The sequence below is a fragment of the Coregonus clupeaformis genome, chromosome 15, assembly GCF_020615455.1.
Source record: "Coregonus clupeaformis isolate EN_2021a chromosome 15, ASM2061545v1, whole genome shotgun sequence".
NCBI classification, from domain to species: domain Eukaryota; kingdom Metazoa; phylum Chordata; class Actinopteri; order Salmoniformes; family Salmonidae; genus Coregonus; species Coregonus clupeaformis.
The window spans coordinates 26,648,794-26,671,579 of record NC_059206.1 but is presented as its reverse complement, the minus strand read 5'-3'; the positions used below and the strand labels follow the sequence as shown (position 1 = coordinate 26,671,579).

The window sequence follows — 22,786 nt, the reverse complement described above, 5'->3', positions numbered from 1 at the left end:
CAGTCCATTGATACTTTAAGACATGAAGGTCAGTCAATCCGGAACATTTCAAGAACTTTGAAAGTTTCTTCAAGTGCAGTCGAAAAAACCATCAAGCGCTATGATGAAACTGGCTCTCATGAGGACCGCCACAGGAAAGGAAGACCCAGAGTTAATTAGCGTTTACCAGCCTCAGATTGCAGCCCTTTTGCAGTTCAATTAACAGCACATCTCAACATCAACTGTTCAGAGGAGATTGCGTGAATCAGGCCTCACACCAATAAGAAGAGACTTGCTTGGGCCAAGAAACACAAGCAATGTACATTAGACCGGTGAAAATCAGTCCTTTGGTCTGATGAGTCCAAATTTTTGATTTTTGGTTCCAACCGCCGTGTCTTTGTGAGACGCGGAGTAGGTGAACGGATGATCCAGCCTCTCTCAGCCTATTGCGGACAGTCTGAGCACTGATGTAGGGATTGTGCGTTCCTGGTGTAACTCAGGCAGTTGTTGCCATCCTGTCCCGCACGTGTGATGTTTGGATGTGCCTATCCTGTGCAGGTGTTGTTACACGTGGTCTGCCACTGCGAGGACGATCAGCTGTCCGTCCTGTCTCCCTGTAGCGCTGTCTTAGGTGTCTCACAGTACGGACATTGCAATTTATTGCCCTGGCCACATCTGCAGTCCTCATGCCTCCTTGCAGCATGCCTAAGGCACGTTCACGCAGATGAGCAGGGACCCTGGGCATCTTTCTTTTGGTGTTGTTCAGAGTCAGTAGAAAGGCCTCTAGTGTCCTAAGTTTTCATAACTGTGACCTTAATTGCCTACCATCTATAAGCTGTTAGTGTCTTAACGACCGTTCCACAGGTACATGTTAATTAATTGTTTATGGTTCATTGAACAAGCATGGGAAACAGTGTTTAAACCCTTTACAATGTAGATCTGGGAAGTTATTTGGATTTTTACAAATTATCTTTGAATGACAGGGTCCTGAAAAAGGGACGTTTCTTTTTTTGCTGAGTTTATATAAAAGTGTAATATTGGGATGCAAACTCAAAATGTTATACATTTTAACTCTTTGTCTGACATGGTACAGGGGTCTTATTTTTGTAAAGCCCATAACCATTTGTGTGAGGTGTATACTTTTGTTTCTAAGCAGATTTGTTAAGACTACCAAGAAACACTCTGTGTGACCCTGATTTAGCCCACTCCAGTATTAAAATCACATGATGCACACTAGAAGATGACAAACGTGTTTCTGTCATTGGCAACACCTATCTTCTTCTATGTTTTTGACTGCAATAAATAAAAACCTGCCGTTTACACCTGTTGATGTTGGGGGTGATGGTGCTGGTGCTGGAGATTATGAATATGACATTAAAAAGCAGTGACAGTTCCCTTGTTAGGGTTAGTGGCTATTTAGTTGAAATGTTGGTGTCAGTTAGTTGATTATGTACTGAACACCTACAAAGCACCTGTTTGGTAATATACAAATAAAGTGATACCCAAGCTCAAGTATAGAGAAAAGGAATACTTTATTCTGTAGGAAACAAGTGTTGCTACAAAAAGTCCCATGGCTGCTATTTCAGTTGCTGGTTTCAAACTGTGAAGCTTTATAAATTGGTAAGAGTGTGTCATTTCTGTCCCATGCACAGTCAGGCAGAGGGTTCTTGGGAAGCAAGTGCACGAGATAAAGTTGGCTCAAGGAGTGCTGAAACTGACCGTTCGACTGCCACCTGATGGGGTCACAAGTTCACAGGTCAGTGGTCCCTGAAAATGTCCAATCATGATCTTTTTACAGCCTCAAGACACTGTTGATGTCTTTTGTTTCAAAATCTTATATACAGTACCATGATTTTAAGGGGCAGATCAACATTTTCTGGGGGGCAGGGGCTGGTCCAACTCAAGGTGTAATAAAATAGAAATGCACCCCCCTCCCCAAACTAAAAAATATTTTCACATGACCCTCCCCTTGCACTGTCAAATAAATTGAACACCCTCCCCCCTCATTAAATTAACTCAAAATAATATTCACGACCAAAAATAACAATAACAGATTTTCAACAATTTGATGCCATTTTTATAATTATATAAAATATAAGCAACGAATTTTCAACCAACAGGTTTTTGTGACAATGCACCACACAACCAGTAAACAAAGATACCGACTTCGGGCACTTCAATATCATGGTTTGCGTTTTCTACACCACAATAAATAGACTATGTCAATCTGGACAAACAGAACATACATCCCACCCTACCTTGTAGTCTTACCCAGTATCGAAGGCTTGGCTTGACAATCTCTGAATGTCATTAAGGTTTTTGGTGTTTTGTAACAGATGTCACTTTCCATTCATCAATTGGCTGCTGCACAGTTTGGATTGATTGATTGATTTTATTTGTCAGTTTAAAAAAATACATATATGTACAAAGAATTTTTTAAAGTGACCGAATTGCACAATAAAGTCAGGGACTTATTTCCATTGTGGTCCCTATTTTTAACATAAATACAAAAACAATTACAGAGATACAGACACATTACATAGATACAGACACATTACATAGATACAGACACATTACAGAGATACAGACACATTACATAGATACAGACACATTACATAGATCCAGACACATTACAGAGATACAGACACATTACAGAGATACAGACACATTACAGAGATACAGACACATTACATAGATACAGACACATTACATAGATCCAGACACATTACAGAGATACAGACACATTACATAGATACAGACACATTACAGAGATACAGACACATTACATAGATCCAGACACATTACAGAGATACAGACACATTACAGAGATACAGACACATTACATAGATACAGACACATTACATAGATACAGACACATTACATAGATCCAGACACATTACAGAGATACAGACACATTACATAGATACAGACACATTACATAGATACAGACACATTACATAGATCCAGACACATTACAGAGATACAGACACATTACAGAGATACAGACACATTACAGAGATACAGACACATTACATAGATACAGACACATTACATAGATCCAGACACATTACAGAGATAGACACATTACAGAGATACAGACACATTACATAGATAGAGATGAAAAAATGCTCAACCTCCAGATGAGTATGAGGGGGGAGGTTAAGTCCAATTCTTACAAGCTTGTTTGGCTGGTAGCTTATTCTTTAGATGTTTGGGGCTGCTGGTAAACCGTGATGTATCAGGCATAATCAAAGTGACACTGGACTAGCGAACACCTGCCAGGGTCTTTAGGGAGTCTATAGCTAGGTTTCCATCCAATTGACGACAGATTTTAATGTGAATATTCTGAAATCTTCATAAAACAATAAACCATTTCAGAGTTTCCTTTAGGAAAATTTGCCACTGGACAACATGACAGGGAAGATTTTAATTTACTGGACATTTGTGAAATTTTATGGACATCCATATGCATTCAGATCCGACTTGGCGCAACCAGTGCCATCAATAAACTAGGGTTGTTGGCCAAAGGAGCAACATTTACCTGTCCTTAAAAACAGCTATAACAAAAACACTATTGCTTGTGTTTTGATGTGTAGCATATGCAAAAGTATGTACCCAATTTTTTTAATTTGTTTTTTAGGCTACTTTCCTAAAATAATAATTGTCCACCTCAGGGTTCAGCTGTCAGAGATTTGAGCACTAAACGTGTTGCATGCATAGACCTATAGGCTTTGGTAACCACTGTATGATATTACTATTTTAATAATTTATTAATAATTTAATATAAAGGAAGAGAAGCTTAGAGATGGAGAGAGAGATATGCCGGTGGCATGCTACGACACCGACATGCATTTCTTTATGTCAGATGGCTACTGCGTCTGCTATACAGATATAGCAACACTGAAGGAGGCTAATTCGTTAATTTTCTATCAGAATAATTTGTATAAAAATAAGCATTATATTGTTAGATTATAGGAGTAACTCTGGTAGGCCTGAAACAGACTTCCTCACCTCAAGTTCAACTGTCGGAGTCAGTTGGAGCTCCGGGGTGCACTGACTTCATATCATAGCCCTGCAGTAGCTAAAGCTTAATAATAGCCACACCACACCAAACCTTTACAAACGTTTCTAAACTTTATTAGGGTAATATCAAAAGTACAGTGCATTCGGAAAGTATTCAGACCTCTTCCCTTTTTCCACATTTTGTTATGTTATAGCCTTATTCTAAAGGATTAAATAAATGTTGTTCCTCAATCTACACACAATACCCCATAATGACAAAGCGAAAACAGGTTTTTAGAAATGTTTGCTAATTTATCAAAAATAAAAAACAGAAATACCTTATTTAAATAAGTATTAACACCCTTTGCTATGAGACTCGAAATTGAGCTCAGGTGCATCCTGTTTCCATTGATCATCCTTGAGATGTTTCTACAACTTGATTGGAGTCCACCTGTGGTAAATTCAATTGATTGGACATGATTTGGAAAGGCACACACCTGTCTATATAAGGTCCCACAGTTGACAGTGCATGTCAGAGCAAAAACAAAGCCATGAGGTCGAAGGAATTGTCCGTAGAGCTCCAAGACAGGACTGTGTCTAGGCACAGATCTGGGGAAGGGTACCAAAACATTTCTGCAACATTGACGGTCCCCAAGAACACTGGGGCCTCCATCATTCTTAAATGGAAGAAGTTGGGAACCACCAAGACTCTTCCTAGAGCTGTTTTTGCTTTGTCATTATGGGGTGTTGTGTGTAGATGAATGAGGAAAACAACAACAATGGAATCCATTTTAGAATAAGGCTGTAATGTAACAAAATGTGGAAAAAGACAAGGGTCTGAATACTTTCCGAATGCACTGTAAGTCAAGCCATTGTATAGAGAAAATATGAATATAAACCAGGGAAAACACACACTACCCTCCCCTGTGTCCAATAAAAAAACACAGCCCTCCCCAAAGCAAAAAAAAAAAAGTTTGACACCACTCCCCTATTTTGGACCACCCCTTCCCCTCAATCTGTCCCTAATAGTACATGTGTTTTAAGAAAGAGTAGTTTGGTCAAGCCTAAACATCTCTTCATTTTATTTATGCATAGTCACTTTAACTCTACCCACATGTACATATTAACTAAATTACCTCGACTAGCCGGTGCCCCCGCACATTGACTCTGCACCGGTACCCACCTGTATATAGCCTCCTTACTGTTATTTTATTTTACTACTGCTCTTTAGTTATTAGCTAATTTTTTTTACTTAACACTAAAAATTATATCTTTAAAAATGCATTGTTGGTTAAGGGCTTGTAAGTAAGCATTTCACTGTAAGGTCTACACCTGTTGTATTCGGCGCATGTGGCAAATCAAATTTGACTTGATTTGATTTGATTAAATAGTAAAATACAAAAAACAAGAAAAATAGGAATAACACTTTTTTTTTAGGAAACACCATCTGCTGTCAACTCAGGCAAATCAACTACTGGTAAGTGGATTAAATTACATTGTGTTCCATATGGGAGGGGTTGTTTTGGTAGTGATGGAAAAATGTCTGTAAAGCTGTGCTAAGAACTCTACGCTTAACATAAGGCCTACGCACAAATGTATATTGCTCATGATTCATAGACTAGGTCCAATGTTTGTGAAAGGAATGTTTTGTGTTCAATATCTTGTAATGGTTCACAAACATTTTTATCATACACTGTTTCATGATAATCAGATTATTGTAAACAATTCCTGTAAAATTGGGATCTGCCAGTCTTGATGTAGTTACCTGCCACTACCACTAGTCTAGCCAGGGTGCTGTTGATCTAGTCCAGCTGCAGGCCCGCAGCAGATGGCCTGTCACTAATCTACTGGCCGTAGTTATTCCCTACCACATACATGTGAACTCATCCTTTTCTTTCCTAGATCCCTTTCCTCCTTTCCTCCTAACCTAGATCCCTTTCCTCCTTTCCTCCTTACCTAGATCCTTCCTCCTTTCCTCCTAACCTAGATCCCTTTCCCTTCCTCCTTTCCTAGATTCCTTTCCTCCTTTCCTCCTAACCTAGATCCCTTTCCCTTCCTCCTTTCCTAGATTCCTTTCCTCCTTTTCTCTTAACCTAGCTCCCTTTTCTTCCCAGCTTCCCCTTTCTTCCTCTCCTTTCCTATCTTTCCTCCTTTCCTTTCCTAGCTCCCCCCTTTCCTAGCTTCCTTTTATCCTTCCCTATAGCCCTTTCCTTAAGTTATTAACTTTCCTAGCTTCCTTTCCTCCTTTCCTAGCTCCCTTTCCTTTTTTACTTTCCTAGCTCTCTTTCCGACTTTCCTTTCCTAGTTTCTTAATTTTTCCAAAATTCAGTTTGGGATTTTCCCGAATTCCATTTTCTTGGTAAATGCCTCCTGGTTTGGTTTTTTTTCTTCTGTTTTTCACTCTCACAATTATGTTCATAGAGAAACAACAACATTGGATGTTCTGAGTCCCTGTCAAAGCCTAAAAGCGCCAACATGGGTCAATTTTGACACCAAGGGGTCATAAACGTCGTAATTTCATAACCTTTTTTTGATCCTTCTGAAATTTTAGGACAACTAGTTTCCGACAGAAAAACACACAATTTACTATGATTTCTGTTAATAGGGAGGAATGAAGCTTTTTCCTTTATTTTATTTTTCTTGCTTTGTTTTCTTTCCTGACTTCCTTTCCTCCTTTCCTAGCTCCCTTTCCTCCTTTCCTAGCTCTCTTGCCTTTCCTAGTTCCCATTCCTTATCTCCTTTCCTAGTCCCTTTTCCTCCGATCCTTTCTGAGCTTCCTTTCCTAATTTCCTAGCTCTCTTTCCCCCTTTACTTTCCTAGCTCTCTTGCCTTTCCTAGCCCCTGTTCCTTATCTCCTTTCCTAGCCCCCTTTCCTCCTATCCTTTCGGAGGTTCATTTCCTCCTTTCCTAGCTCTCTTTCCTTCTTATCTTCCCTTTCCTAGGTCCCTTTTCTCCTCGAATTTCCCAGCTCATTTCCTTTCCTCCTATCCTTTGAGCTTCCTTTCCGTCTTTTCCTAGACCGCTTTCCCTATTTTATTTTCCTAGCTCCCTTTCATTCTTTCCTAGCTTCTTTCTTCCTATCCTTGCCCCCTTTCCTTAATTAGCTTATTTTCCACTCCTTTCCTAGGAAAGGGAGCTGGGAAAGAGGAAAATGAGTCTAGGAATCGAGAAAATGAAAGAAAGGAATGGGGAACAAGGAAAGGAAGCTTGGAATGGAGGAAAGGAAACAGAAGTAAGAATGGAGGAGGGGAAAGGAAGCTAGGGAAGGAAAGGGAGCAAGGAAACAAGGAAAGTAAAGGGAGTTAAGAAAAGGATTGGAGGAAAGGGAGCTAGGAAAATAGAGGGAAGCAGTGGTGATTTTAGCATGTACATCTTGGTGGGGCAAAAAACTTAGTATTACTTTCTCAGCTACAGTATACATATCTCCCTGGCATATTACATCATTTATGCAGCAGCATACAATACATTTTTGGACTCACCTTTTTGTGCTGTGCTCACTTGAACAGGAAGGTGTTGCGGCGGTCCTTCGTGGGCAAATTCTGTCATCAAACTTTGTCATCAAAGTCTGGCATTCTCTGGATTTATGGTGCTTTCAAGACAACTGGGAACTCGAGAAAAAAAAGGTAGAATCATGATGACGTCAGAGATCTTCAAGTCGTAGCTCTAGAAAGAGGACCGAGTTTCCGAATGTATAATTCCCAGTTGGATGAAAGTACAAAACGTATTTTCCCAGTCGTAGCTTGTTTTTCCTGAATTCCCAGTTGTCTTGAACTCACTAAAGTCCGATTTTGCAGTTCCGAGTTAAGTTCATTGACAGCATGGCTAATGTTGAATGTTTATCATTTTAAACTAGGAAAAGAGACCCTTAATCTTAGACTTGGGACCACACAGACACTCGACTGAATAGCAGGCTAATGATTTATTTTTTATTTGTATTTTATTTCACCTTTATTTAACCAGGTAAGCCAGTTGAGAACAAGTTCTCATTTACAACTGCGACCTGGCCAAGATAAAGTAAAGCAGTGCGATAAAAACAACAACAGGGTTACATATGGGGTAAAACAAAACATAAAGTCAAAAATACAACAGAAAATATACACTGCTCAAAAAAATAAAGGGAACACTTAAAAAACACAATGTAACTCCAAGTCAATCACACTTCTGTGAAATCAAACTGTCCACTTAGGAAGCAACACTGATTGACAATACATTTCACATGCTGTTGTGCAAATGGAATAGGCAACAGGTGGACATTATAGGCAATTAGCAAGACACCCCCAATAAAGGACTAGTTTTGCAGGTGGTGACCACAGACCACTTCTCAGTTCCTATGCTTCCTGGCTGATGTTTTGGTCACTTTTGAATGCTGGCGGTGCTTTCACTCTAGTGGTAGCATGAGACGGAGTCTACAACCCACACAAGTGGCTCAGGTAGTGCAGCTCATCCAGGATGGCACATCAATGCGAGCTGTGGCAAGAAGGTTTGCTGTGTCTGTCAGCGTAGTGTCCAGAGCATGGAGGCGCTACCAGGAGACAGGCCAGTACATCAGGAGACGTGGAGGAGGCCGTAGGAGGGCAACAACCCAGCAGCAGGACTGCTACCTCCGCCTTTGTGCAAGGAGGAGCAGGAGGAGCACTGCCAGAGCCCTGCAAAATGACCTCCAGCAGGCCACAAATGTGCATGTGTCTGCTCAAATGGTCAGAAACAGACTCCATGAGGGTGGTATGAGGGCCCGACGTCCACAGGTGGGGGGGTTGTGCTTACAGCCCAACACCGTGCAGGACGTTTGGCATTTGCCAGAGAACACCAAGATTGGCAAATTCGCCACTGGCACCCTGTGCTCTTCACAGATGAAAGCAGGTTCACACTGAGCACGTGACAGACGTGACAGAGTCTGGAGACGCTGTGGAGAACGTTCTGCTGCCTGCAACATCCTCCAGCATGACCGGTTTGGCGGTGGGTCAGTCATGGTGTGGGGTGGCATTTCTTTGGGGGGCCGCACAGCCCTCCATGTGCTCGCCAGAGGACTGCCATTAGGTACCGAGATGAGATCCTCAGACCCCTTGTGAGACCATATGCTGGTGCGGTTGGCCCTGGGTTCCTCCTAATGCAAGACAATGCTAGACCTCATGTGGCTGGAGTGTGTCAGCAGTTCCTGCAAGAGGAAGGCATTGATGCTATGGACTGGCCCGCCCGTTCCCAATCCAATTGAGCACATCTGGGACATCATGTCTCGCTCCATCCACCAACGCCACATTGCACCACAGACTGTCCAGGAGTTGGCGGATGCTTTAGTCCAGGTTTGGGAGGAGATCCCTCAGGAGACCATCCGCCACCTCATCAGGAGCATGTCCAGGCGTTGTAGGGAGGTCATACAGACACGTGGAGGCCACACACACTACTGAGCCTCATTTTGACTTGTTTTAAGGACATTACATCAAAGTTGGATCAGCCTGTAGTGTGGTTTTCAACTTTAATTTTGAGGGTGACTCCAAATTCAGACCTCCATGGGTTGATACATTTGATTTCCATTGATAGTTTTTGTGTGATTTTGTTGTCAGCACATTCAACTATGTAAAGAAAAAAGTATTTAATAAGATTATTTCATTCATTCAGATCTAGGATGTGTTATTTTAGTGTTCCCTTTATTTTTTTGAGCAGTGTATATACAGTGTGTGCAAATGTAGCAAGTTAAGGAGGTAAGGCAATAAATAGGCTATAGTGCAAAATAATTACAATTAGTATTAACACTGGAATGATAGATGTGCAAGAGATGATGTGCAAATAGAGATACTGGGGTGCAAATTAGCAAAAATAAATAACAATATGGGGATGAGGTAGTTGGGTGGTCTAATTTCAGATGGGCTGTGTACAGGTGCAGTGATCGGTAAGGTGCTCTGATAACTGATGCTTAAAGTTAGTGAGGGAAATAAGAGTCTCCAGCTTCAGAGATTTTTGCAGTTTGTTCCAGTCATTGGCAGCAGAGAACTGGAAGGAATGGCGGCCAAAGGCTTTGGGGATGACCAGTGAGATATACCTGCTGGAGCGCATACTGCGGGTGGGTGTTGCTATGGTGACCAATGAGCTAAGATAAGGCGGGGATTTGCCTAGTAATGATTTATAGATGGCCTGGAGCCAGTGGGTTTGGCGACGAATATGTAGTGAGGACCAGCCAACAAGAGCGTACAGGTCACAGTGGTGGGTAGTACAGTGAGGGAAAAAAGTATTTGATCCCCTGCTGATTTTGTACGTTTGCCCACTGACAAAGAAATGATCAGTCTATAATTTTAATGGTAGTTTTATTTGAACAGTGAGAGACAGAATAACAATAAAAAAATCCAGAAAAACGCATGTCAAAAATGTTATAAATTGATTTGCATTTTAATGAGGGAAATAAGTATTTGACCCCCTCTCAATCAGAAAGATTTCTGGCTCCCAGGTGTCTTTTATACAGGTAATGAGCTGAGATTAGGAGCACACTCTTAAAGGGAGTGCTCCTAATCTCAGCTTGTTACCTGTATAAAAGACACCTGTCCACAGAAGCAATCAATCAATCAGATTCCAAACTCTCCACCATGGCCAAAACCAAAGAGCTCTCCAAGGATGTCAGGGACAAGATTGTAGACCTACACACGGCTGGAATGGGCTACAAGACCATCGCCAAGCAGCTTGGTGAGAAGGTGACAACAGTTGGTGCGATTATTCGCAAATGGAAGAATCACAAAATAACTGTCAATCTCCCTCGGCCTGGGGCTCCATGCAAGATCTCACCTCGTGGAGTTGCAATGATCATGAGAACGGTGAGGAATCAGCCCAGAACTACACGGGAGGATCTTGTCAATGATCTCAAGGCAGCTGGGACCATAGTCACCAAGAAAACAATTGGTAACACACTACGCCGTGAAGGACTGAAATCCTGCAGCGCCCGCAAGGTCCCCCTGCTCAAGAAAGCACATATACAGGCCCGTCTGAAGTTTGCCAATGAACATCTGAATGATTCAGAGGAGAACTGGGTGAAAGTGTTGTGGTCAGATGAGACCAAAATCGAGCTCTTTGGCATCAACTCAACTCGCCATGTTTGGAGGAGGAGGAATGCTGCCTATGACCCCAAGAACACCATCCCCACCGTCAAACATGGAGGTGGAAACACTATGCTTTGGGGGTGTTTTTCTGCTAAGGGGACAGGACAACTTCACCGCATCAAAGGGACGATGGACGGGGCCATGTACCGTCAAATCTTGGGTGAGAACCTCCTTCCCTCAGCCAGGGCATTGAAAATGGGTCGTGGATGGGTATAACAGCATGTCAATGACCCAAAACACACGGCCAAGGAAACAAAGGAGTAGCTCAAGAAGAAGCACATTAAGGTCCTGGAGTGGCCTAGCCAGTCTCCAGACCTTAATCCCATAGAAAATCTTTGGAGGGAGCTGAAGGTTCGAGTTGCCAAACGTCAGCCTCGAAACCTTAATGACTTGGAGAAGATCTGCAAAGAGGCATGGGACAAAATCCCTCCTGAGATGTGTGCAAACCTGGTTGCCAACTACAAGAAACGTCTGACCTCCGTGATTGCCAACAAGGGTTTTGCCACCAAGTACTAAGTCAGTTTTGCAGAGGGGTCAAATACTTATTTCTCTCATTAAAATGCAAATCAATTGATAACATTTTTGACATGCGTCTTTCTGGATTATTTTTTTGTTATTCTGTGTCTCACTGTTCAAATAAACCTACCATTAAAATTATAGACTGATCATGTCTTTGTCAGTGGGCAAACGTACAAAATCAGCAGGGGATCAAATACTTTTTTCCCTCACTGTATATGGGGCTTTGGTGACAAAACGGATGGCACTGTGATAGACTACATCCAATTTGCTGAGTAGAGTGTTGGAGGCTATTTTGTAAATGACATCGCCAAAGTCAAGGATCGGTAGGATAGTCAGTTTTACGATGGCATGTTTGGCAGCATGAGTGAAGGAGGCTTTGTTGCGAAATAGGAAGCCGATTCTAGATTTAACTTTGGATTGGAGATGCTTAATGTGAGTCTGGAAGGAGAGTTTACAGTCTAACCAGACACCTAGGTATTTGTAGTTGTCCACATCCTCTAGGTCAGACCCGTCGAGAGTAGTCATTCTAGTCGGGTGGGCGTGTGCCAGCAGCGTTCGATTGAAGAGCATGCATTTAGTTTTACTTGTGTTTAAGAGCAGTTGGAGGCTACGGAAGGAGTGTTGTATGGCATGGAAGCTCGTTTGGAGGTTTGTTAACACAGTGTCCAATGAAGGGCCAGATGTATACAAAATGGTGTCGTCTGCGTAGAGATGGATCTGAGAATCACCAGCAGCAAGAGCGACATCATTGATATACACAGAGAAAAGAGTCGGCCCAAGAATTGAACCCTGTGGCACCCCCATAGAGACTGCCATAGGTCCAGACAACAGGCCCTCCGATTTGACACATTGAACTCTATCTGAGAAGTAGTTGGTAAACCAGGCGAGGCAGTCATTTGAGAAACCAAGGCTATTTAGTCTGCCAATAAGAATGCTGTGGTTGACAGAGTCGAAAGCCTTGGCCAGGTCGATGAAGACGGCTGCACAGTACTGTCTATTATCGATTGTGGTTATAATATCGTTTCGGACCTTGAGCGTGGCTGAGGTGCACCCATGAGCAGCTCGGAAACCGGATTGCATAGCGGAGAAGGTACGCTGTGATTCGAAATGGTCGGTGATCTGTTTGTTAACTTGGCTTTCAAAAACTTTAGAAAGGCAGGGAAGGATGGATATAGGTTTGTAACAGTTTGAAGACGGGGATGACCGCGGCAGCTTTCCAATCTCTGGGGATCTCAGACGTTACGAAAGAGAGGTTGAACAGGCTAGTAATAGGGGTTGCGACAATTTTGGCGGCTAATTTTAGAAAGAAAGGGTCCAGATTGTCTAGCCCAGATGATTTGTAGGGGTCCAGATTTTGCAGCTCTTTCAGAATGCTTGCAGTTAGCCACCGATTCCTTCCAAACCACGCATTGTTGAATTTGAGATTTCCAACTTGTTGTGTAATGTTTATTTCCAATAGCTGATGAGCACCGATAAATTGTATCTATAATTTCTCTTCATTATTTCTCTTCATATGATAAGGATTAAAAAGAACATGCCAGTAGATTGTCGACTTGATTCATGATGATGACTGCTAGCCAAGATTTTTAAAGTATGATGTTGACATAATCAGTCCAATCAAAGCTACTATAGATATAATGTGATTTGACGTAATTTTATCTGTGGCCAATGACCTTCAGCCTTCTTGGATTGGTCACTTCTAATATAACTCTATGGCAGCACACAAGGGGCTTGAATTTTGTAGCTCTACCCTTAGACTTGGCGGTGACCTAGTGTCCCCCATGAGTGAGAGAACACTGAGCCAATCACAGCGCAACGCTGCCCTGAATGACGGATCGCCACTGGAAGGGAGAAAAGGAAAATAAAGCAAGGAAATGATGAAAGGAAATGTAACTAGGAAAGGAGGAAAGGAAGCTAGGAAAGGAGGAGTGGAAAGGAAGTAAGGAAAGGATAGGTGGAAAGGGAGATAAGAAAGCAATGGAGGGGAGAAAAGGATGGAAAGGGGACAAGGAAAGAGAGTTCACATGTATGTGGTAGGTATTCACCATGCCAGCAGATGGAGATAGTATTGGCTTAAAGCAGGGGTATCCAACAGGTTGATCGCGAGCTTGCAGCCCACCTATGAGTAACTCGCCAAACAATTCTGAAAATACATTTTTCACGTGTTCCACCACACTGTCATAAACAAATCTCACAAGTATCGGACAACGCAAGGTCCTACGCTACTTTCCAAACAAAACCACAATTACAGTACATTATCCCACCACTGGTAAGCCAAATATTGGCTTAAAAAGCAAAATGTAATACAATATTTGCCTATTGACCTTCAGCAATGTTGCCCGTATGTGTCTGGTGGTGCGCACGTTTATCTATCCCTTTGTGTAGCCAGTTGGCGATGCTTATGATCTTGTGGGTAGACAGAAACATTGCTAGACAGACACATTCCGCTCTGGTTAGATGGGCAATTAAAGGGGAATTACACACAAAAAATCAATATTTGATGTTTTTTTTTTCCAGACTTAAAATTTTTTCTTCTCATGTGATTTAACCCTAAACGCGTCAGCATAGTTCTAGGTTTAAAAATAAAAATTGCAGAGACACTGTTGAGCAGTAACACTTTTTATTTTTTTATTTTATTAACCTTTTGTAACACAAGTAAATGGTTTAAATTCCCCAAAATAAGCATATATATATATATATATATATATATATATATATATATATATATATATATATATATATATATTTCACACAGTACCAGTCAAAAGTTTGGACACACCTACTCATTCAAGGGGTTTTCTTTATTTTTACATTGTAGAATAATAGTGAAGACATCAAAACTATGAAAAGGCACATATGGAATCATGTAGTAACCAAAAAATTGCTAAACAAATCAAAATATATTTTATATTTGAGATTCTTCAAATAGCCACCATTTAACTAGATGACAGCTTTGCACACTCTTGGCATTCTCTCAACCAGCTTCACCTGGAATGCTTTTCCAACAGTCTTGAAGGAGTTCCCACATATGCTTAGCACTTGTTGGCTGTAAAAATCTGTAAAAAATGGTTTCACTATAAATGTATGATTTTTTTATATACACACAGTACCAGTCAAAAGTTTGGACACACTTTTACATTTACAGCAATCAATTTGTTCATTCTCAGCTGCTACTGTTCCAAAATACTTACTTCAGGGTGGAAACACAGCCCCTCTTGAGATTCAGAGGGAGACGGTTAGTGTGAGTGCACCAACGGACGAGGAAGAGCAGGGGTCAACCTCAGCCTTGTTGGAGAACATTCAGGAGAGTATGGACCAGGAGTTATTGGAGATGCTGGTGGAGAATGTTTTAAAAGACTGTCCTTCTGCATCAGAGAACTTCAGTCTGGAGATCCTACCTGACACCTGCTTGGCTGTTGTGACTTTTCAAAATGCAAAAGGTAAACAAATGAAAAAAAGTTTACAGCTTATACAGTGCTTTCGGAAATTATTCAGACCCCTTCACTTTTTCCACATTTAGTTAAATTACAGCTTTATTCTAAAATGGATAAAAAAATAAAATAAAATAAAATACCCCATCATGACAAAGCGAAAACATGTTTTCAGAAATGTTTGAACATTTGCTATGAGAGTCAAAATTGAGCTCAGGTGCATCCTGTTTCCATTGATCATCCTTGAGATGTTTCTACAACTTGATTGGAGTCCACCTGTTGTAAATCCAATTGATTGGACATGATTTGGAAAGGCACACACCTGTCTATACAGTGGGGAAAAAAAGTATTTAGTCAGCCACCAATTGTGCAAGTTCTCCCACTTAAAAAGATGAGAGAGGCCTGTAATTTTCATCATAGGTACACGTCAACTATGACAGACAAAATGAGAAATAAAATTCCAGAAAATCACATTGTAGGATTTTTAATGAATTTATTTGCAAATTATGGTGGAAAATAAGTATTTGGTCAATAACACAAGTTTCTCAATACTTTGTTATATACCCTTTGTTGGCAATGACACAGGTCAAACGTTTTCTGTAAGTCTTCACAAGGTTTTCACACACTGTTGCTGGTATTTTGGCCCATTCCTCCATGCAGATCTCCTCTAGAGCAGTGATGTTTTGGGGCTGTCGCTGGGCAACACGGACTTTCAACTCCCTCCAAAGATTTCATATGGGGTTGAGATCTGGAGACTGGCTAGGCCACTCCAGGACCTTGAAATGCTTCTTACGAAGCCACTCCTTCGTTGCCCGGGCGGTGTGTTTGGGATCATTGTCATGCTGAAAGACCCAGCCACGTTTCATCTTCAATGCCCTTGCTGATGGAAGGAGGTTTTCACTCAAAATCTCACGATACATGGCCCCATTCATTCTTTCCTTTACACGGATCAGTCGCCCTGGTCCCTTTGCAGAAAAACAGCCCCAAAGCATGATGTTTCCACCCCCATGCTTCACATTAGGTATGGTGCAACTCAGCATTCTTTGTCCTCCAAACACGACGAGTTGAGTTTTTACCTAAAAGTTCTATTTTGGTTTCATCTGACCATATGACATTCTCCCAATCCTCTTCTGGATCATCCAAATGCACTCTAGCAAACTTCAGACGGGCCTGGACATGTACTGGCTTAAGCAGGGGGACACGTCTGGCACTGCAGGATTTGAGTCCCTGGCGGCGTAGTGTGTTACTGATGATAGGCTTTGTTACTTTGGTCCCAGCTCTCTGCAGGTCATTCACTAGGTCCCCCCGTGTGGTTCTGGGATTTTTGCTCACCGTTCTTGTGATCATTTTGACCCCACGGGGTGAGAACTTGCGTGGAGCCCCAGATCGAGGGAGATTATCAGTGGTCTTGTATGTCTTCCATTTCCTAATAATTGCTCCCACAGTTGATTTCTTCAAACCAAGCTGCTTACCTATTGCAGATTCAGTCTTCCCAGCCTGGTGCAGGTCTACAATTTTGTTTCTGGTGTCCTTTGACAGCTCTTTGGTCTTGGCCATAGTGGAGTTTGGAGTGTGACTGTTTGAGGTTGTGGACAGGTGTCTTTTATACTGATAACAAGTTCAAACAGGTGCCATTAATACAGGTAACGAGTGGAGGACAGAGGAGCCTCTTAAAGAAGAAGTTACAGGTCTGTGAGAGCCAGAAATCTTGCTTGTTTGTAGGTGACCAAATACTTATTTTCCACCATCATTTGCAAATAAATTCATAAAAAATCCTACAATGTGATTTTCTGGATTTTTTTTCCTCAATTTGTCTGTCATAGTTGACGTGTACCTATGATGAAAATTACAGGCCTCTCTCATCTTTTTAAGTGGGAGAACTTGCACAATTGGTGGCTGACTAAATACTTTTTTTCCCCACTGTATAAGGTCTCACAGTTTACAGTGCATGTCAGAGCAAAAACCAAGCCATGAGGTCAAAGGAATTGTCCGTAGAGCTCCGAGACAGGATTGTGTCCAGGCACAGATCTAGGAAAGGGTACCAAAACATTTCTGCAGCATTGAAGGTCCCCAACCTGACAGAGCTTGAGAGGAACTGCAGAGAACAATGGGAGAAACTCCCCAAATACAGATGTGCCAAGCTTGTAGCGTCATACCCAAGAGGACGAGGCTGTAATAGCTGCCAAAGGTGCTCCAACAAAAGTACTGAGTAAAGGGTCTGAATACTTATGTAAATGTGATATTTCAGTTATTTCAAGAAATTCTAAAAACCTGTTCTTGCTTTGTCATTATGGGTTATTTTGTGTAGATTGATGAGGGGAAAAAACTATGTAATACATTTTAGAATAAGGCTTTAACATAACACAATCTGGAAAAAGTGAAGGGGTCTGAATACTTTCTGAATGCACTGTAAGTGCCTCATGAGCTTAGTAAAACGTTCGTACCCCATCATAACCCCAAATATGTGGTTTTACTCCTTTGTTTATGTGTTTGTTGTTATTTGAGTCTTTGTAAACAAATGATGTATAGCTTAAAAATAATTGAAAGTATTATGTAGATCCCATGGACTGTCAACCCTTACATCTGGAACTCTGTCTATGAAATGAAGAGTGGTTACATCCCAGCTAACAAATACTACCCTTTAATGGAAAACTGTAATTTATAAGTGATTTGGGGTATTATCAACAGTAAAATACTGTAAAATGCCACAATACTGCAGCATACTATAAATTATGGTGCATTGTGGGAAGAGAAAATTGCTGTATTTCAAATTGTACTGTAATTCAGCACTGGACCATATCTTTTGAACGGCAAAAACCTTTTGACCACAAGGGATTGCATGTTATTGTTGTTTCTGTCTCATTACCATATTTGGAGGAGTGCCTTATTAGAGGCTATATTTGTTGCACCCGTTAGTGAGAACGCTGTTCCAATTTAACTCATATGTGGTTCTACTGGTTGAGGATTTTGCTATGTCCTTTTGGTCTGTTTGGCCCCTGTAGCTTCCTCGTTTCTACTGGTTGAGGATTTTGCTATGTCCTTTTGATCTGTTTTGCCCTGTAGTCGCTGCCAGTTTGGAAGCCTTTGTTAAGGCCTCTAGAAGTGCAAGTGATATAAAACACAACATATTCATTGATATGCTGTGATGTGTAAAAACATTACCTAACACCCAACCTACTGTGAAATACAAACCCAATCTCCCCTCAATGAATTGCATTCATTCATTCATTCCAATTACAGTAGCAATAACTTTTTTACAGTATAATACAGTCAATTTTACGGTATTGTACTGTGTGTCATTACACAGTATATGCTTTGATACTGTATTTAGATTACAGTAGATGTACTGCAATATCAAATACACTACAGTAACTAACTTATCACGAGCTGCCTTTAAATAACTGTCAAATTCACAGCAACCCCTTTACAGTGTACAGTCGTGGTCAAAAGTTTTGAGAATGACAAGTATTGGTCTTCACAAAGTTTCCTGCTTCAGTGTTATGATATATTTTTGTCAGATGTTACTATGGTATACTGAAGTATAATTACAAGCATTCCATAAGTGTCAAGGCTTTTATTGACAATTACATTAAGTTTACGCAAAGAGTCAATATTTGCAGTGTTGACCCTTCTTTTTCAAGACCTCTGGAATCCACCCTGGCATGCTGTCAATTAGCTTCTGGGCCACATCCTGACTGATGGCAGCCCATTCTTGCATAATCAATGCTTGGAGTTTGTCAGAATTTGTGGGTTTTTGTTTGTCCACCCGCCTCTTGAGGATCGACCACAAATTCTCAATGGGATTAAGGTCTGGGGAGTTTCCTGGTCATGGACCCAAAATGTCTATGTTTTGTTCCCCGAGCCCCTTAGTTATCACTTTTGCCTTATGGCAAGGTGCTCCATCATCCTGGAAAAGGCATTGGTGGTCACCAAACTGTTCTTGGATGGTTGGGAGAAGTTGCTCTCGGAGGATGTGTTGGTACCATTCTTTATTCATGGCTGTGTTCTTTGGCAAAATTGTGAGTGAGCCCACTCCCTTGGCTGAGAAGCAACCGCACACATGAATGGTCTCAGGATGCTTTACTGTTGGCAGGACACAGGACTGATGGTAGCGCTCACCTTGTCTTCTCCGGGTCAAGGTGTTTTCCGGATGCCCCAAACAATCGGAAAGGGGATTCATCAGAGAAAATGACTTTACCCCAGTCCTCAGCAGTCCAATCCCTGTACCTTTTGCAAAATATCAGTCTGTCCCTGATGTTTTTCCTGGAGAGAAGTGGCTTCTTTGCTGCCCTTCTTGACACCAGGCCATCCTCCAAAGGTCTTCGCCTCACTGTGCGTGCAGATGCACTCACACCTGCCTGCTGCCATTCCTGAGCATGCTCTGCACTGGTGGTTCCCCGATCCCGCAGCTGAATCAACTTTAGGAGACGGTCCTGGCGCTTGCTGGACTTTCTTGGGCGCCCTGACGCTTTCTTCACAACAATTGAACCTCTCTCCTTGAAGTTCTTGATGATCCGATAAATGGTTGATTTAGGTGCAATCTTACTAGCAGCAATATCCTTGCCTGTGAAGCCCTTTTTGTGCAAAGCAATGATGACGGCACGTGTTTCCTTGCAGGTAACCATGGTTAACAGAGGAAGAACAATGATTTCAAGCACCACCCTCCTTTTAAAGTTTCCAGTCTGTTATTCTAACTCAATCAGCATGACAGAGTGATCTCCAGCCTTGTCCTCGTCAACACACTCACCTGTGTTAATGAGAGAATCACTGACATGATGGCAGCTGGTCCTTTTGTGGCAGGGCTGAAATGCAGTGGAAATGTTCTTTTGGGATTAAGTTCATTTTCATGGCAAAGAGGGACTTTGCAATTAATTGCAATTCATCTGATCACTCTTCATGACATTCTGGAGTATATGCAAATTGCCATCATCAAAACTGAGGCAGCAGACTTTGTGAAAATTAGTATTTGTGTCATCCTCAAAACTTTTGACCACGACTGTAGGTCTTATACATGTTTGGAATGTTATGGTTTACTGTTCACCTGAATATGTCCAGTTTTTTTTGAGTTTCAGGAACGTTTCATTTACAGTATGTCAAACTTCAAAGAGAAGATCTCCAGAACATAATTCAACATGGTTTGCCTGAGTACATTGATTGAAAAAAAGAAAAGATCTCAGCTAGTCTACTTTTATTTTTTGGCAGCGACTGAGCACTTCATTTCAAGCTGCCCCGGGAACAGAAAGTTCATGCAGAAACAATTACGAGTCAAACCCCTGGAGGTTACAGCAAAAGTGAAAGTTGAAAACATACCACCTAAATTTAGTTCAGAACACCTCAGCTTCTACTATGACAAATATGAGGTTGTGGAAGACGTTGTAATGACTGAAGAGGACCAATGTGCAATCATCACCTTTCAAGATTCGAAAGGTAAGTTATTGGTATACAGTATGCCTTGGAAAAATGCATATTTTAAAATGATGTATTAACAAATATTTATTGTCTTTTAGCTGTTGACAGAATCCTAAAACAGAAAAATAAAGAGATGAAAGTTTTCCCATTTTATGAATCTCTGGGAACAGCCCTGTATGGCAAAGATAGACCCACATTGAAACTCCCTGCGGCCTTCACTGAGAACATTGACCAGGCCATTTGGAGATACCTTTCTGACAAGAAAGGAGTTGCAGAGACCATCCACAAGAATATGGCTGATCACTTCTGCAAAGTAGACTTTCAACAACCTACCGTCCAGTTAAGCCCTCTGCCTTCTCTACTCCAGCAGAAGGATGTCGAAGCCAAGCACATCAAGAAGTGGAAGACCACTGCCAAGGCTGTCTTCATTCAAGCCTTGTCTAAATTCAAGTCCTTGGAGCTCCAGATCCAGGCCAACGCATGGGAAGCATATGAAGGTGCAATACACAAGGCGATGTCAGGGGAAGCGGTGGTTGTAGTTCCTGATCAGCCTAGAGGTATTGTGAAAGTGGTGGGATTGGAAGAAGATGTGGATAGGCTCAAACAAACACTAAATGGGATCATGGACAGGATTGCCAACAGCATTGAGAGGGAGAAGACGGGTATAACAGAGGAGTTCCCTCTGACACCCTCTACCTACCATATACTTTTGCAAGATGGCCTACATGACAAAATTGCAGGTGAATTTCCAGAGCTGAAAATGACGTACAATCATCAGAACCAGAGTGTGATCTTATTTGGCTTGACACAAGAGGTTTTGGGTGCTAACAGGAAGTTTATAGAAAGAGGGATGGCAGTGAAACGGAGGATGGTGCAATTAGACAACTATGTCTTTGAGTTTCTGCAGAAGAGCAATGAGGGAGATGAGGAAAAACTTACCAGTTCCCTTTTCACTTCACAAGGGATTAATGCAGCACTAGAACTAGAAAGAACGGGAGTTCAGCTCTTGGCTGTCTCAGAGGAGGTCCTGAGCGAAGCAGAAAACCAACTAGATACCCTTTTGATTTCACAATACATCGATGTTGAGGACTCCAATGTCCTGAAGATATCAGAGTGGCAAGACATTGTCACTGATTTGGAGAAAGCTTTCAACACTCCATCCAAGAAATTCATAATCAGGACACCTGGTGAATATCCAAGTCTAAAAGTGGTAATATCTGGCTATAAGCAAACTGTTGATTCAGTTCGGAAAAAACTTGAAGACTACTTATGTCAGAATGCTCCAGTTGATGAAACTCTTGAAGTCAAGTCTAAGGCCATTGTCAAATTCATCGAGGAACACAACAAAAATGCTTGGTCTGATAAGGTTAAAGACACAGTAAACGTGTCTTTCAAAGATAAGGCCATTTGCCTTAGCGGCATCAGGGTTTATGTCAAGGACTGCATGGACTTATTTCAAAACTTAATATCCTCAACATCCTTTGATATTTTGAGAGTCTCCAAGCCTGGTGGAAAGAAGTTCTTCAAGGAAAAGGAGGCCATGTGTGTTGAGGAAGTCTTGAGACAGACTGGCTGTGTGGTCCATCTGGTTGAAAAGGATGACCAGACGGTCCAGGCTATGGAAATCGCAGTTCAGAAGGGGTTTGGGAGTGATGGAAAAAGTAATCAGCAACATAATCATCCAACCTTCTCGACACAGAACCAGCATAGACGGATTCAGAGTACGGATGGTTCTGACAGAGTGCAGACCAAAGAGGGGTTGACAATCATCCTGATGAAAGGGAACATCCAGGATGCTACGGTAAATTATCACTAGTGTGTCCTGTTCCTGGCTTTTGTCTCAGTTGTCTTAGTTCAACCTTCATTCAATATAGATTCAATCAAAACAGGATATACAGTATCAGAGATTACCCTTTGGGCACTTAAATGATATGCACTAATAATTGTCATTGAATTAAATCCACAACACATTTAAAACTAGCCATTAACCATGCAGTGCAACTAAAAGATCTATAAAATATTTGTGTTTGTCTGTTACAGACTCAGGTGGTTGTGAACACAGTGGGTCTAGACCTGCTACTTCATAGTGGAGCGGTCTCCAATGCCATCCTAAAAGCTGCCGGACCCCGACTTCAAGACCTGATAAAAGAACAGGAGGCCGCTGGCAGTGCTGCTGCAGGAGCAGTCATCATCACTGATGGCTGCAACCTTAAGAGCAAGCTGGTGTTTCATACCATCGCCCCTAAGTGGGATCAAGGGAAAGGTGCAGCACAGAAGGTAGAAAGCTGTCTACGTATCTCACTGACTTCTTAGATCAAGTAAAATATACTGTCAAACGCTGCTATAACCTTTCAAAGTTAAGCT

At 41.6% G+C, this 22,786-nt stretch overlaps 1 protein-coding gene across 1 annotated transcript in view; it reads left to right on the top strand.

Moving 5' to 3' along the window:
* Window positions 1–1,631: 1,631 nt before the first annotated feature.
* LOC121548352 (protein mono-ADP-ribosyltransferase PARP14) overlaps window positions 1,632–22,786 on the top strand; it is a gene marked incomplete at its 5' end in the record, with an annotated part of 41,045 nt that continues 19,890 nt past the window's right edge. Inside the window, 6 exon segments of the mRNA XM_041859798.2 lie at window positions 1,632–1,735; window positions 5,419–5,458; window positions 14,750–15,022; window positions 20,216–20,440; window positions 20,521–22,223; window positions 22,463–22,699. Coding sequence (XP_041715732.2) covers window positions 1,632–1,735; window positions 5,419–5,458; window positions 14,750–15,022; window positions 20,216–20,440; window positions 20,521–22,223; window positions 22,463–22,699 — 2,582 coding nt within the window.